Raw genomic sequence first — 16,284 nt, 5'->3', positions numbered from 1 at the left:
GCTGATAGCTGCTTGTATAGCTGCTTCACGGTCGCCCATTTTGGTTGAGTACGTGGAGAGATAACACGTGTTTTGTGTGGGAGTGCTGAGATTTGTGAGTGATCAACATCCCCGGGTGATCAACATCACGGTCAGCTAGCTTATGGTTTGGTTCGCAAGCGAAGCGCGATGCTGCAGCTGTGGTATGCAGCGTGACTTTAGCTGCAGTAGTTCCGCGTCAAAGCGCGAGCCGAGACAGGCAAGCTTGCGCCAAAACACCAACGCCGAATGTCTTTGGTAAGAGAGGCATGCGACAGGAGACTACGGTGGTAAGACGGCGAGGCGAGGCTTGCATGCGTCTACATGCACAAAAGAGAGAAGAGAGGAATCGGGAGGCGCACGACGGAGTAGATTGCGAGTAATGCGCTTATTCTTCCTCAAACCCTTGACGTGAACGGTGTCGTGTAGGATAAAGTGTGTGTGGTGGCGAGTCGTGACCATCAATACATGGCGCAATCACTGTCCGACTATCGAAGTATTCAGCGCGCGGGCAGAAAGGTTGATCAAAAACGGCGCCGAGTGCTGGCCACGTCGCTCCTCTCAACGTTCTTCCAGAACGCCTCGCTTACTGCCGACCAGCCTCCCCTATTATTCACGTTTACATCAACACACATCGCCAACAGTAACGCGTGCAGTAGAGGCAGTAGAGTACCAAACATGCGAGATAGACGGTGTAGTGTGGGCTAGAGCGACGCGCCCCAATCAGCCCATGGTCGGAGTTAGTCCGCAGACAGTCTCAAACACGTTAATGCAGGCTGGTGCAAGGATTTGTGTTAGTCTGTACGGCCGAGGGTCCATGACATGCGTCCTGGCGTCCCCATGCATTCTCTCGCGCGCTCAGACCTCGACGCGACAAGACGAGGGTTCGTGGAACGCCTCGGCCAGTGCAGCAAAGCCGCTATTTCTAGATACAGGAGGATTAGCTCTGCGACGGCTTTACTAGGATCCCCAATGGCGTTTCCCTCGACAAGTGGTAGGTTTGGGAGCTCGACAGGGTGGCTGAGGTCCAAGACGTATTAGCAGCATGTTTCAGACGGGCTGAACAGGCTGAACAAGGCCATGGCCGAGCGCGCCTGCGCGTGCGTGCATCCAACGGACGTGTATCGATTGCAACAGTGTACCGCTTTGGCCAAAACATGCAGCTGTACTGTACCCAAAACCCCACGGCCCCATATCCAACAACATGCACGTCGTTCGTTCGCGCCGTCGACCGGCTTGTTGGCCTCTCATGCAAATGCAACGCTTGTGCAGCAGCGATCAGGCCTTTATTTGACTGCAGCCCCCCAGCCCCCGTTGTGTAGTGGTCAAAGGTAATGCCGGTCATACTGCTTGATTCGCAAATGCGCCATCAATAATAGCCTCCTCCTTCCCGCCGCGACACCCCCCATCCGACTGACCCTCCCCACTCTATTGGCACCCTTGTCCAAAGGGTACATGACGCTCTCGGTCTGATACATAGACCCTAAAGAACGCCTCTTTCCCCCCCGTTCTTTTGCTGCTGTTCCCGTTGCGTCGTCTGTGGCACGTCTCTCTTGTTTAACCTCGTCGCTCTTTCTGATCGAGTTCGCTTCTTTTGACTCTTGGGGGCTATCGTTGTTAATTCTTTTATTGCCTATTCTTCGCTTGCTTGCTTGCATCTATTTTAGGAGGAGGAACATTTGCCGCGCTTGTCGCTCCGGTCCGCCTTTGCTTTGCTTCTTACCCATCAATTGATTTCGCAACATCGGTGATGGTAGTCGAGAACCTCAACGCTCGCTGGGTCATCCCGGTAAACTTCGCCTAATCGCAATCTCCAGGACTCGTCCGCATAACCGCATTCGCCAACAATCAGAATCAAAAACGTCGCCTTGCATCCATATGCTTCAACGAGAAGGATTTGTCCTCGCTGATATGAGTGCGTCAGCGCCGTCGCCTTCGCCTTTGCAGCGCTCTAGCTGGAAAGCTGAGGCCATCAGGAGAGGGAACTTGAAGATTAGTGGGCCGATCCCAATCACCGAAGATGTGCCGCTGAACGAAGAGGAAGAGAAAGAGTACGCAGAGAATGGCGTGCTGGACCGAACATTGCAGCCGCAGGACGCGCCGGTAGATCAGTATGAACGCTCGCAAACTCCGCCAAGACCGCTGCAGTCACCCCCACCTGTGCCTGAACAGCACATGTCAGCTTTGCGATCGAATCCGATAGGAGAGCAGACGCAACGCGATGATGCTGTTACTGAGCGACCCATCTCTTCAAGATCCCCACCACAGGTGCGACAGTTGAATGAAGTACAGCGCGAAAGCGTTGTGCCGTCGACTTCAATTGCATCCCCGACTCCCTTTCGCTCAACGCCAGAGAGCGCCAATAAGGCTGCGCAGAAGAAGAAGCGCAAGAGCGGGCTCAGGAATGTATTTCGGAAGATGTTCGGACGAAAGAGCCCGGACCGGGAAGATCACGAGGAAGAACCGATGCAGCGTGGTCATAGCTACCACCACAGCGTAAGTCTGCGATAACACTCTGACGATCCAATTCTGACGATGGACAGGATCCTGGTCTGCTGAGGTCAACACCACCGCGAGAACCGAGGACACCGCCTGCCGGTCCTCGGATATCAGATCTGCCAGTAGAGGAGCTACAGCCATTGCACCCATTGGGCCAGCATCTCCCGTATCCCATGAACGTGAATGCCCCACCAGCGAGTCCACCCAAGGAGTATCTCACTTTCGACATGGATAGGCCCGATCTCGGTCGCCGGAGAGCGACACTACCCACTGTTCCAAGTGCTATCACTCACCGGCGCAGTCTGGACGAGCCCCGAGAGAAGCTATCAGCGTGGGATGAAAGGGTGGAAGAAGATGAGATGTCTCCAGGTATTGGTATCGCCGTGTCCAGTCCCATTCAAACGGTGGCCTCAAGACACGACAGACGACGATCGAGAAGCGCAGATGCTCTTCATAGTCTCGCCAAAGAACGCGCGTCGACGGAGAGAGGACGAAGTGCGGAGATTAAGTTCTGGCGGGAGAGCTACATGTCCGGCAGCATCTACAGTAGACCGCAAACGGCGAAAACGGTGGAGACCGTTCGCACCGTGCCGACGCAGGAGCCCATGATTCGTGAACCAGACAACGAGTCTTTTAACGAAATGAGCGCGACGCTCGTCCAGGCGGACGACTCGCAGACCCCCACTCCGATCACCGAAGAGCCGAATCGCGAGCAGAAGCACGCTGAGCAACCCCCAGTCCCGGCCTTCAACTTTGGCGACCTGAAGAATGCGCTGTTTGGACCCAAAGAGGAGACTATTCCAGAGTCGCCTCAAGTCAGAGACGTCTCCCCACCACCTCCGCCGCCAGCCAAGAGTCAACATCGCGTGCCCATTGAGGACCGCGTTCAAGATCTCGAACACAGGTACTCTAACCTCGAATCACTTACCCGCCAGATGTCATCCCGCAACAACCGGCAAACCATCATTCTCGAAAACGCACCTCGTAACTTGCGATCAAGGAATCGGAGCGTATCCGCATCCGGTTCTCATTCGCGATCTCACTCCAGAGCAGCACCCAGCATTCACCAAGAGCCCATTCATCAATCAAGTAGCGAGACTCTTGATCCTGAGCCTGCGCCTGGTTCCCCAACTCTAGCGGTACCCCCCGTTCCCAATACGGGCAGCAACGAGGAGAATGCGCGAGCGCTACGAAACGTGTATGAAGCGCTCAGACACGAGAGGGGCGCCAGGAAGGCATTGGAATCACAAGTCCGCACTCTTCAACATGACGTGTCAGATCTACATGCTCTGGTCAACAAACTCATCGCTTCAGCGACCGCTACCTCACCATCGTATCCTACTCCTTCTCCTGACACGTTGATAATCTCAAGTGAAGATCAGCGGATAAGCTGTTCTACACCGAGAGCTCCAACGCATGACCGAAATGTGATTTACGGCCAGAACAGCCATAGCAAAGACCAGCGATGGGGTAATGATGATTCGAGCGTTTACTCTGAGGATCTGGCGCGGAAGCCGAGCTACGATGACGTCGCGACGCCAGACGTGTGGGCGACACCCAAGGAAGAAGGGTTTGGCGGAAGTGGTTTCTTCCATGGTGAGGACAGGATGAGAGGATATGCTTGAGACTTTTGGATCGCTTGATGCGGTCTTGAGACGTGGAATGGTTGGCAAGGTTTTCTTTCCTCTGGATACGTCTGAGTTTGGCATGAACTTTGCATGTTTGTAAGATACCCAGCGTGGGCGTTGATCTGGCGCGCACGCTTCTCTTTGTTCAGCGACTTCTTTTCTTGTGTTTACGGTTTGATTTAGCGAGTGAGCGTATGGAAATGCATGCATTCTTGATCAGTTATTTATAATCATTCATGGAAAATGTGATGCTGGGTCCGCTGCGATCTGAGTGAGGTAAAAGATAACATATTTGTCATTTGAATCACGCAGCTGTATGTACATAAATATGAAGCTATATTGTGGCTACCATCCACTGCCACGCGTAGTACCGCGATGACCCTTCTGCACCTCGTTATACACGGTGATTGGGCAACGGAACGATAAGTCTGTGGAGGAAAAGAACTAAAAAGATGCTTGATAGCTGGGAGACGAGCTGCAAATACCATTGCAATGACGACAAGGCATGCTATAAAGCGAAACTAGAGAACTCAGACAGACACTTCCCTCAGTGCTTACATTAGCTGACATGAACGCCACAGCATCACCAAATCCGCGCCCGTTCCCTCCTCACTCACAAAAGCTGCAGAACCAAGCACTTGATTGGAGTCAATGAGCTTGAGAAGTTCAAGGCTGGACCATCTTATGTCTTCGATAAGACTGTGGCACCCGAGAAGAAGTGCACTGTGTCTTCTTCCTCATATCCACAACGGAAGTGGGATGCAGGCCGGAGGATGACGTACACATAGAGCAAGTAGGGATATCTTTGGAATGCGCTGTTTAGCTCACGGATACATTCATGACAATGAGTCTAGATATACGAAGAAATATAGCCCATACTCCCACGTCTCCATGTTATGATCAAATGTTTTCTATCCTCATCATGCAGCGTGTTCGAACACCGTACCGTCTTGAACTCATACACCAAGCCTTATATCACATAGTATAAAATTGGAGGTATGGTTGAAGAACTTCATTACATTAATCATTATGTACTTGTTCGCTTGCTGGCTCGCTTATAACGCTTCAAAAACATTTCCCCTCCAACAGTAAATACTTCTCATACAATCATTATTGATCCCCACTAGTTGACGTGGGGAACATAGGTGGGACCTCTACCCTCCTCGAAAGTAGGTCCGGCAGGTCCGTCGAGGTAAGTACTTCCGCGGTTACCCGCATAAGAGCTGTCCCTCATGCTCTCGCTGTAACGCGCATCTTTGACAACTTCAGGCCTATGCTCGCCCTTACGGCCAAAGCTCCAGGCGCCCAAAAGTACCAAAGCGAGGATGCCAAGATCGCACAGCTCGCCGAAGATGATGAAGAGAAAAGCGAGGGCTTGGTTTGTAGTGCGCGAATAGCTGTTCACGTTCTTGTAGATGAGTACCAGCTGCGCAATGGAGAAGGCGTTGCGGGCCCAAACAAGAGGCGTAACAAGGAAGACGAAGCGGGTAAGAGCGGACTTGGAGCGGTTCTAGAAGTTGTCAGCACATGCTTATGCGCACAAGAGGAGTAGACTTACACCAGTGACGCCGTTCTTCCTGATACCAAGCCAGCACAGCACTGCCTCGAGCGTCGCACTAGTCGAAGCCGCAATAACAACAGCGACGTAGGTAACGTACAATGTTCGGACAAGATAGTCACTGCGAATCAAACTAGGGTACGCAAGCGTACTGTTGCCGCTACCACGCCTTGCAAGACCAACAGCCCAGCTCGCAAATCCAAGAGCAAGGATAGCCAAGATCCAGAACCCGTTCCAAATCCAAGATAGAAAACCAGGTTCCTTGATACCGGTACCGTTGTTCTGGACGTGGTTGGCGTGGATCCAGATGGCGCCTACAATGCAGGCATTCATGATGATCATGGCGCATTGGTAGAGGAAGGACAGGATGGAGATGATTTTTCCATATTTGATGGAGTCATTGTTGCCGAATGGCGCAGTGTACTGGGGGTAGGAGTAGGCGGATGTGATATAGAAGGGTGAGTTCAGACGGGATTGAAGGGCAACGATTGAGGATTGTGTTGCGTAGGCGATCATTAGGGTGAAGAGACCGGTGATGAGGAAGATTTGAGTTCCCATAGAGCTATTTTGCGTGTCAGTAGCTGTGACATCTGAGTAAGAGAGGCTGGAAGATAGTACCTGTGCCTCTTCTCGGTTGACCTGGTAAACTTCATGAATCTTCGTGGGCGGCCTGGTCCACCAGCAAGCTGACGACCGAACAGAGCGAGGGCCGCCAGGAGGAGGATAATAGCACTTCCTGCTGTAACGACATGGAGGGAGAAGATGGCCTGGACGGTGCTGGTGGTGTTTGTGATGGCCATTGTGCGAGCTGGACGGATGCGCAGGACAGCGCCTGTGCAAGACCAATTCTTCAAATTATTTTGCTATAGTAATGTTGCGTCTCTGGATGCAAACACAAGAGACTTTATCACATCAACCAAATCTATGCGGTCATACCTCACAAGCCGAGGCCATGACGACGAGTTACTGTCAGACTCTGACAACGTTGACGTGCATCGAGACCCAGCAACCTTCTGGCCTGGTGTTTAGCCATGTGACTAAACGTAGCCTCCACGTAGATCGTGCAATCAATGAGTACGGTGCGAGTCGCGATGCTGCGTTTAGCTTGGTCGAATGACGTTTAGCGGCGCGGAGAGTTCGGAATGACGTCGCTAGCCAATAGCACAAGCGAGACCATCATCGTAGCCAGATGCTTTTCTGTTTGAACCCTCTATTTGAGTTGTTTTGTTTGGGCACCGAAGATCATCGCGCTCGTGATGGTGTCATCGTGGTGGAGATGTGAGCGCGGGAGATGTGTTCGCTTGTGGCATGATCTTCCCAGGGGCTTCTTGCTTGTGGGTTCCGTGTAACCGTGTTGACGCGCTAGCTGGTGGGAACATGATGCGCGATGAACCTCGAAGCAGGATTTCCAAGGCGGAAGAGAGAAAGGCGACGATACTCAAAATTCTCCTGCATCGAGTGCACACTATTAGAACGCGTGGATTGGCGAGTCTTCCATAATCGATGACGTGCTCATGGCTTCTTACACCCCGATCCATCAATCGCTCTTCCCAACTCCAACCACCCTTCCACTGCCTCTGAGTCCCAGCTCTTCGGGTGTCCTGAACCTCCGCACGGACTCTATATCATTCCTTCCACCACTTTTGCGTTTGCCATGCTGCGCCTGTTCGTAGTCGTCTTTATGCAATCCACACCCAAAGATGATAAACAAACACACAATGACGAACAGCGCCATGACTGCAAGAATAAATATGAACAAAGACCAGATGCCAGAGCTGATGTAGTCGATAAAGGATGACGAAGCCGAATTGACCATATGTGTCGCTGTGCCTTTCTTGCCATTGGCATCCCAGTCGTGGAACCACATGTGCATTTTCATCGGTTTTTTGATATCTTTACGTGGAACGAGTGAAGCACGGATGATTCCGTACGCGCTCGCATGGTCGCCAGCTGAGAGCAAGGGACGCTGTAGAAGCACGACTTCCAAAACCTTCTGCTCCTCCTTGTCCATGATGATGGTAAGATGTGGAGAGGTCAGATCAGTCCACATCTCCATGACATCGAAGTAGAATAGCAGCGCGTTGGACTCCTTGAGACGACGTAACGAGTAGGAGTATGAAGCGCCAAAGTAAGCACCTCCAAGGTTGTCGAGCTGATTGGATTCAACAAGCTTATCGACATCGTCTTTCGACGTGTCCAACAAGACTTGATTGACGTATATCCGCGGCAGAATCTTTGAGTCTGCTAGCAGTGGAGCATTGTTGATGTTCAATCGCGATGAGTCGTATGGGAGAGAGATGTTCAGCAGCTGGAGAGCGTCAGCCTGCAAAGTCATTCTTACGAGAGTAGGATGCAATCACCAGAGCGTTATTATCTTTCCTCTCAGTCCATGGTGCATCGCTGCCTTGTGACGTGTCCTGGTGTAGGAACGGGCAGCCAATACATGGGAGCTTGGCAATCACGTTGTAGCCTTCTGCAACGGTGGTGATCTCCGGCGCAACTTCCGCAGCTACGAATCGTGCGATCGCGGAAGCCACAATTAGAGGTGCTACCTGGAATATCATGATAATTAATATGAAGATCCGGTTGAAGTGATGTTGCGCGTGTTGACACGTTTGAGCTGAGTGTATGTAAGCCGAGGCGAGTGGGGCGACATCCTGGATCATGTGAAGGCGCGAGTTAGCGTGTTTGGAATACGAGCTGCATCAATTGCATTCCACTTTTTGTATAAGACGTGTAATTCTGGATTTAGTTGCATTGACCGAGCAGACTGGATGTTGAATAAACGCTTTCCTGATATTCGTTTTACTCATTAACATACACACTTGCTCTCAAGGTTTGACCTCTCAAGCGCCGTCGCCAACTCTTCCCTCTCCATGAACACTCGAGGATCAATACTGTAAACACATGTATCCAGAGTCTTTGCATCATGGCTGAGCTACTATCCTGTGTATGGAGAGCCTGCAATGTAGTGAGTGCTCATTTTGTTTTTCCATTTACCTCGTCTTGTCCAGCAACGCCATTCTCTCTCATCAACATTTCCATGATCTCGTTGTCGTCATGATCGTCGTACGTATCGCATTGCGTTTCCAGGCGCTCCTTGCCAGGCGCTTCTGAACAGACCTCTACTGTGTTGTCCGCTACATCCACATCCTCAGCGTCCATATTCCTTGACAGCGTAACGCGAATCGTCATACACGCTGGGAGCGCTTCTTTACATTCCTTGTTCCTAAGATGTTCTTCGATATCGCCCAGCTTCTCCAGGATTCGTGCGCGATCCGCAGTCGGACTAAGCGGCTCAAGTCTAGGATCCAGTTTGGACCGATTGGAAACGACGAGAGCGCCAATCTCAATGATGCGCCTGCTTCGTGCCATTTCGTCAGGGCGTCTCATGTGTCGAAACACCGGGCCTTCCGAGTGGACTGTATGAACAGTTGTGCCAGTGCGGTAATTCAATTCTTCAATGTCGGCCAACTCGTTTAGTGGTGTGCCAATGGGTGTTGGTAACAGGCCACCTACCAACGAGTCACTGTAGATATGGTATGGTGTACTTGTCGGGTTCGTTGGTCTGTCTCCTTGCGCGGGACCTTGACTTGCACTCCTTCCATGCCGGTAGTATAGACCATTCCTTCTCCTGTCTTCTGGTGTACTCGATCTCGCGCGTGGTGCTTGAAGGCGAATGAAAGTTGGGTTGTTGATGCTATTACTTGCAGCGATTCGATTCGCGTCGCTAGTACTCAACGATCGACGACGATGACCGTAGCATTGTGGCAGCTGTGCTGGATAGTTGTAGGCATTATTCGTTTGAGATCGTGTAGGACGGGGACGGTGATTGTAGTCTTGCTGATCAATTATCGCTGGATGAACTCGTTGCAGCTCTAGTGGGTACGGATGTGGTGAGTTTGGCCCAGGGGTCGGGTACACTGCGGCGTTCTGGCCGAAGTCGTAGTCGGAGAAGTTGGGGGTCGAGATTGCGGAGGGGTTTGATGAATCAGCAGGTACAATACAGTCTTCTTCGTATGCAAATCCGAGCTCATCAAATATGTCGCTGTCGTTTGACAAAAAGACAGGCTGTGCTGAATCAGCTGTTCCAAACAATTCTTCGAAGTCGGCTTGTGAGAGTTGTTGATCCTGATTCATCGATGGAGAGAACCGATCAACGGCTGTGCGACTGAGCGGCGTGCTTGTCTGAGACATTCTGTTATGTGCTCGCTTGATCCTAGTAGGTTCACAATATTGAGTAAAACGCGAATGGTCAACCACAATCTATGGTCTGCTGGTACGCGAAAGATGTTACACAAGAGATGGGAGGCTGCGTAAACGATGCCCAAATATAATGCTGTATCTTCCTTCCGTTGGCCTGAGCTGAGACAGACGGGCTTAGAGGGTTCGGTGAGCATAGACGGTGGTGCTGGAGAGGGCGAATAGACGGATACCTACGTACATGACATGACCGCTAGGCAAACATCGCTCCTATGCACGTAATGCATGTAAGCCAGTGCCAAGATGAAACGGGCACGCTCTCGATATCATGTGGGAAGAGAGTTTATTTGCCATGCCTGCGTTAGAAACCATCAGTTGCGACATTTTGGAGACATTCGTCAATGCAGACCATGTTCTTTCAGTCAGCCACGTCGCGCATACATTGTATTACAAAATATTCGCAGGGCCGGAGCGCACATGGAGATTTGACATCAGCGAGTATCCACTGACTGCTGTTTAGAGCCGAGACAATGATCTTTCAAACTCCTCGCTCTTCCGTCTTCATTGAGGCATTCAAGTCGTGGCATCATGAACGTGAGGTTCCACGGTATCTTACATCCATATTATACAAACAGAACTGGCTCCCGAGGCCCGGATGTTCATTCACTCTTTCTTCCCGTCAGCGCCCTTTCCTTTCTTATCCCAATTCCAAACCTCCCAGATCTGTTCAAAAATCATATCACCATAACTCTTCCCCTCCTCAATCGCCTTCTTCTCTTCCTCGAGTCTCCTCTCTTTCCATCCTTCCTCCTCATCACCCATCCACAGCTTCCCCAATATACTCTTCTCTTGCCCCTCCTTCCGCTCTAGACTCTTTCTACTCTTTTCCCTCTCCTCCTGCAATATCTTCTGCATCTCTTTGGCGCGTTCGGTGGGTAGTTCCATTGTGCGCATTGGACTGAGGTTTTGTACAAGGCCACGGCCCGTACGTAGGGTTATAAGGTGGTCGGCTGAGAGGTAGAAACCGATTCCCAGGGAGAATGTGTAGAGGTCTAATTTTCGGGGCGGCATGGCGGCTATTGTTGGACATAGAACAAGGCCGCCGATGGCTAGGTTGCGTGTTATGCGTTGGTAGCGGGCTTGTTGTTCGAGGGCTAGGCGTTCTTCTGGTGGGATGGGCATATTTTGTATGGGGGTTGGAGTCGCCATCTTGAAGTTTGTGGTTGTGCAGTCAAATTCAGATGCAACGCGTCGGTCGGAAAGTAGTTTGCGCAAGTGTTGCAGGTCAGGCAGACGTGTGGAAACGGTGATGGTAGGGCAGTTCAGTGAGCACGATGTCAAAAAGTTCAATGATGCAAAGACGGCGGTTAGCTCCCGCCTCGGCTGCAACTTCCTCTTCGGAGCGGAGGTGCTGCGGAGAACTCGATGTAGACGCAAGCCATGTCCAGTACATAAGAGATACGCATTATAACTGTGTATAGTGCAAGTGCGCCTAAAAATGCGCGGTCGTCCGAGTTCAGTGCTCATTCCGCCATGTTCCTTGTCCTAATCATTCATGCACGACCAATATCATACAACACGCGCCTCCCTAAACATATGCTTTGTTACCGGTGAAACTTCCGCCTCTTTACATCAACTCTGTCTTCGAATCGTGGGTCCTGTTCTCTCGCTGGCTCATCCTCCTTCCTTTTACCCAGCCCTTCAAAAGTTCCACTGCTCCTCAGCCGTTTGGTTGGGGTTCTCTCCTGCTCACTCGCACTGTATCCACCTCGGGAACCTTCCTCATCTGTGCCGGCCGGCCCATCTGATCTGGGCTCCTCCTCGTATGAATCGAACTTTCGCTTCTGCGCCGTGCTCGGAGTCTGCATCAAGCGTCGTAAGCGGTTTTCTTGCAGCCGCCGGTTGACCTCCTCTGTGACATCGACATGTTGAACAACATATGTGTCTTCGATCTTCGTTCGCTTTGCGCGTGGTGTTGGTGATTGGTCTACGAGAGGAGATATAGCGTGGGCGCTGGGAGTCGGGGTTTGCGCAATCGGTGTCTCTGCGGGACGCTTCGCGCCTTCGATACTGAGGCGTTTGTTTGAAGTCTTGACCTGTCGCGTGTTAGGTCGGCATTTCGAGCGCACATGGCATAGCAAACCTTCTTCTTCTCCGCCAGGCCTTCGTCCTCAAGCTGATCCCTGAATCTCTTCATGTCGTCCTGTAATCTACCTGATTTGTTTCGCAGCGATAAAAGGTCCGCGGAGAGCCAGTCCGGCGCATTGTGATCCGTCGCATCGAGCGTCTCATTGAGAAACAGTAGCTGGGCGCGCAGATTCTCGATGTGTTTGTCAAAGTCCTGAAGATCGAATGAGAAATGTAATGGGATTGGTAATTGTATGAATTACCTCGAGCGACAGCTTCGCCATTTTTATGGCAGAAGTTTGAAGACGAACAAGGGCAGACGCATGCAGGAGACTTCGACATTAGTTGCGGAGTCCCGAACACTTGGACCCCCCTGTTCCGATCGGAACCGGAATGAGCATCTTGGGATCATGCCTCTTAACCACGAAGGAGCAACATGATAGGCCATGGTTACATAGCTGCATGACGCTAGTTGATGGGGTTCCAGACTACTGAAAACTGTTCATGTACTATTGTGATTGATATTGTGATGCCAACTTTAGTAGTAGGCATGCCTACTTGTGGCCCCTTCCATCCTGCACGAGTAGCAATTCGTGGCCGTCGTACTTGACATTTCATACCTCCATACAATCTCCCATCCTGCATGAACACTCATTCTACACACGACATAGCTAAATATCGCACTTCTGTTCCATGTTACTTGCATCGCGCCACTGTCGTTCTTCGTCTACGACCAATTTCTGTATCCATGGAAGCGAAGCGCTGGGGACGTGAAGGGGAACTTTTCCCCTGTTGTTGCCGCCTCGTGTTTAGACTGGGTACATGTCGCTATCTGCGAACGGTCGGATGGTAAACTGCACAATCCAAGCTGGACAATTCGACTGTCTTCAACCTTCATCTTCGCCAAACGTAAGCTTGACAGCTTTGGCCTTCTTCTTGGGCTTCTTCGCAGGTTTAGCATCCGGCTTTTTCACAGCTGTCTCTTCTTCCCCCTTGCTCTCGCTCTGGTCTTCACTGATAATCTTCGCCGCCTTGCGCTTCTTTGCATTCGCACCAACTTCGGCAATTTTGTCCTTTGATTGTGACTTAGAATCGTTGTCTTTCTTCTCGCCAACCTCATCGGTGACAGTCTCTTCCCCCTCTTTACCATCTTTGCCAGAGACAAGCGCATCATACTCCTCTTTGCTTAGTGACTGGTTTGTCTCTTCCATGACATAAGTAGGTGCGTCATCCTCGTCATCGTCTTTCTTCATCCTCTTGTTCCTGGCGATGGGATGTTCATGACGAGCTGTATCCCCACTGGTGAGCTGGCCACGCAGGCGTTGCAAGAACGCTGGCTGTGAATTGTCTGTAACAAATTAGCAGGTAATGCAGCGCTGGAGCAAACCCGCTCACCGAAATGCAGGTCCTTTGCTTTGAAGTTGCTCATAGTGATTGTAATGCAAGGAATGCCGATACGACATGCACGTAAGGTCTAGATTGGGCGCCTGGCTGGATGTCGTGTCGATCGCTTAGCGGTAACTTTCCGTGCGGCTCCTTCCAACGTCTTGGCTGTGGAGATTCTTGGGGTATACTTTCAATCTACGTTCTCCATCTCAGAGTTGATTCACCTTATCAAGCCTCTGAGCTGAATTGGCGTGTGAAGGTCCATTCCCAGAATGTATTGGTCCGCTGCACCTGCTATCAGCGTCTGTGCTAAAGTGCTTGGCGCGTCACCACCGACAGGGAACATGTCAACTAGCAGATCTCGAAACGCATACGCAATCGTCGGCCGCTAATAATTTACATTCAACGACCCTTTTCCCTCCTTTCACTCCGTCAGGGTTACAACCTTGAGCCTGTCGCGCCAATCACCAACCGCCCACCATTGTCGTACGCCCATCTGGAGTCACGACCCACACGCTCGTTATCGATCAAGCTCCCTGGCTTGAACACGTCGCCCTTTCCTCGTCCACAACCGTCGCACTCATCTACCACTCTCTTAAACGTCCCCGAAGTTACTTCGCATCGCTCGCGACTGGACCATAGAAGGGAAGGACTGCCATTGGCAGGGAACACATTTCAGGAGTTGCCATCACCAGGGCGCCACTATGGGCTTCCTACAAGATATGACCAAGAGGCTACCAACCTCGAAAGATAAGATAGACACATTTGACGACCTACCGCGCCGCAATGAAAAGACGTCGTCTCGACTATCCTTCTTTCGACGTAGGATACGACTGAAGGGGAGCTCCTCCGTCTCGATACCTCTGGGCCTGGTGCTCCTGTTTCCATGTCTCGTTATAATAATAATCATAATCCTGTTCGTGAAATCGCCAGACTCGCAGGGCATTATGAACATGCCAGCCGGCGGTCCACCATCAATAAGGTAAGAGAACTTCGTCCACCACAAAATGGAGCCAGCAACTAACATCGCGCAGACGGATAAGCGAAAAGTACGATAAGCCATTCGCAGTAGGCTGTCTCGAGCCACAGGTCAACGGACCCCGAGCAAACGCCGCAATCGTAGTCCTGGCGAGAAACAAGGAGCTAGACGGTGTCATACAGTCGGTCAAGTCGCTCGAGAGACACTTCAACCGGTGGTTTCACTACCCATACGTCTTCCTCAACGACGGAGATTTCAACGAGACGTTCAGAGAGACTGTTTTAAGCCACGTCAGTGGTTCGGTGGAGTTTGGAAAGATACCTCCAGAGCAATGGGGCTTCCCCGATTGGGTAGACCCAGAGGTTTACAAGGAGGGAATCGCCAAGCAGGGTGACAGGGCCATTATGTACGGTGGCATGGAGAGCTACCATCACATGTGCCGGTTCTACTCAGGGTACGTTTTCAAGCGCAACTGGTCTTGACTTCTTCTAACATTGGCAGCCAATTCTACAAACACGAACTACTCGCCAAGTATGAGTGGTACTGGCGTCTCGAACCCGAAATCAAATTCTTCTGCGACATCACATACGATCCATTTATCCACATGATTCGAAACAAGAAGACGTACGGGTTTACCATTGCAGTGAAGGAACTGAGGGAGACCGTGCCCAACATCTGGAGATATGCGTCAGCATACAAGCGGAATAATAACCTGACTTCGAAAGGCATGTGGGAAATGTTTGTGGAGAAGCCAGAGAAGAAGGACGAGGAACTCAAGACAGAGCCTAAGAAGAAGAACTTCTTTCCCCAGGATATCATGGATACCGAGTTCGGCACAGAAGCCATGCCGGACATCCATCCCGAGAACATGGAAGGCGAATCATACAACATGTGTCATTTCTGGAGCAATTTCGAAATCGCCAATCTCAACTGGTTCCGAAGCAAGGAATACAACGACTTCTTCGAGTTGATGGACCGTAGCGGCGGCTTCTGGATGGAGAGATGGGGAGACGCGCCTATCCACTCACTGGCCGTTGGAGCACTACTTGGTCCTGAGGATATTCACTACTTCCGCGATTTCGGATACCGGCATACCACGATTCAGCATTGTCCCGCCAATGCCCCCGCCCGGCAGCTCGCACGCGAGCCATACCTAGAGAAGACAACACTCGACGAGAAGGAGCGACTGGAAGAAGACAAGTACTGGGCACAATACGACCCCGTCAAAGAGAATGGCGTCGGCTGTCGCTGCAGATGCGACACGGACATTGTCGACGTGGAAGGCAAAGAAGGGTCCTGTCTTACAGAGTGGGTGGAAGTTGCCGGTGGTTGGGCGTCGCCCGGACCAGATGGACCATGATCTCTTCTCGCGTGGTATTATATCAGCTTCGTGCTATCATTTTGCGGGAGCGTTAGCATGTACTCCCTTTTCGAGTAAGGCGTCAGGTGTTGGCATTGCATACGGGTTGGGCAGCCCTTCACTAGAGTATCAGGACTATGGGGGCGTCGTAGAAGCGCCTACTGGCTGCACATTGGCAGACAGATACAGCACACGAAAACGAATACGAACAAGTCGAAAACACTAACATTGTTTCGGCTGCTGTGAATCAGACACTACGCTGTACGTGAGTCCGTGATCGCCCGCAGTCGGGGATCGCCCACTTTATTGTATGCGCATGTGAACCATGTTCCGTATCTTATCGCTTACAACATGGCCTGCGGGGTATACCCCCATTGGCATCCCACCTAAGCACCTAAGCCCTACCGTCCATCAGCACCCTGTCGTCACCACAACTCGCACTTGTTTGATCATTCACTCACACTCACATTCACTGACAACAGCCCAACAGTCGTTGTATCAGCAACAGTGCCCAGCTTGGTATGTG

General features: G+C 51.4%; 7 protein-coding genes across 7 annotated transcripts; 2 read left to right on the top strand and 5 right to left on the bottom strand.

Annotated features, from left to right (window-relative positions):
- Positions 1–1,896: 1,896 nt before the first annotated feature.
- On the top strand, positions 1,897–4,142 carry J4E82_003223 (uncharacterized protein; the record flags this gene model as incomplete). Its single annotated transcript, XM_051729512.1, has 2 exons — positions 1,897–2,514; positions 2,562–4,142. The coding sequence occupies 2 exons, from the start codon at positions 1,897–1,899 to the stop codon at positions 4,140–4,142; spliced, it is 2,199 nt and encodes a 732-aa protein (XP_051590896.1).
- Positions 4,143–5,268: 1,126 nt separating this feature from the next.
- Positions 5,269–6,503, bottom strand: J4E82_003222 (uncharacterized protein; the record flags this gene model as incomplete). The annotated part of the gene is made up of 3 exons (XM_051729511.1): positions 5,269–5,655; positions 5,704–6,265; positions 6,322–6,503. 3 exons carry the CDS (start codon positions 6,501–6,503, stop codon positions 5,269–5,271), a joined length of 1,131 nt encoding a protein of 376 aa, XP_051590895.1.
- Positions 6,504–7,240: 737 nt separating this feature from the next.
- On the bottom strand, positions 7,241–9,843 carry J4E82_003221 (uncharacterized protein; the record flags this gene model as incomplete). Its single annotated transcript, XM_051729510.1, has 5 exons — positions 7,241–8,011; positions 8,064–8,255; positions 8,525–8,641; positions 8,704–8,843; positions 8,901–9,843. The coding sequence occupies 5 exons, from the start codon at positions 9,841–9,843 to the stop codon at positions 7,241–7,243; spliced, it is 2,163 nt and encodes a 720-aa protein (XP_051590894.1).
- Positions 9,844–10,569: 726 nt separating this feature from the next.
- On the bottom strand, positions 10,570–11,115 carry J4E82_003220 (uncharacterized protein; the record flags this gene model as incomplete). The annotated part of the gene is made up of 1 exon (XM_051729509.1): positions 10,570–11,115. One exon carries the CDS (start codon positions 11,113–11,115, stop codon positions 10,570–10,572), a length of 546 nt encoding a protein of 181 aa, XP_051590893.1.
- A 395-nt stretch (positions 11,116–11,510) lies between these two features.
- Positions 11,511–12,317, bottom strand: J4E82_003219 (uncharacterized protein; the record flags this gene model as incomplete). The annotated part of the gene is made up of 3 exons (XM_051729508.1): positions 11,511–12,002; positions 12,050–12,247; positions 12,297–12,317. The coding sequence occupies 3 exons, from the start codon at positions 12,315–12,317 to the stop codon at positions 11,511–11,513; spliced, it is 711 nt and encodes a 236-aa protein (XP_051590892.1).
- Positions 12,318–12,920: 603 nt separating this feature from the next.
- On the bottom strand, positions 12,921–13,462 carry J4E82_003218 (uncharacterized protein; the record flags this gene model as incomplete). The annotated part of the gene is made up of 2 exons (XM_051729507.1): positions 12,921–13,381; positions 13,429–13,462. 2 exons carry the CDS (start codon positions 13,460–13,462, stop codon positions 12,921–12,923), a joined length of 495 nt encoding a protein of 164 aa, XP_051590891.1.
- Positions 13,463–14,123: 661 nt separating this feature from the next.
- On the top strand, positions 14,124–15,758 carry J4E82_003217 (uncharacterized protein; the record flags this gene model as incomplete). Its single annotated transcript, XM_051729506.1, has 3 exons — positions 14,124–14,401; positions 14,454–14,852; positions 14,900–15,758. The coding sequence occupies 3 exons, from the start codon at positions 14,124–14,126 to the stop codon at positions 15,756–15,758; spliced, it is 1,536 nt and encodes a 511-aa protein (XP_051590890.1).
- Between the last annotated feature and the right edge of the window lie 526 nt (positions 15,759–16,284).

Source organism: Alternaria postmessia (assembly GCF_024291825.1).
Source record: "Alternaria postmessia strain BMP 2775 chromosome Unknown scaffold_13, whole genome shotgun sequence".
NCBI classification, from domain to species: domain Eukaryota; kingdom Fungi; phylum Ascomycota; class Dothideomycetes; order Pleosporales; family Pleosporaceae; genus Alternaria; species Alternaria postmessia.
The sequence above is the reverse complement of the archived record's forward strand: the minus strand, read 5'-3'. Positions and strand labels throughout refer to the sequence as shown.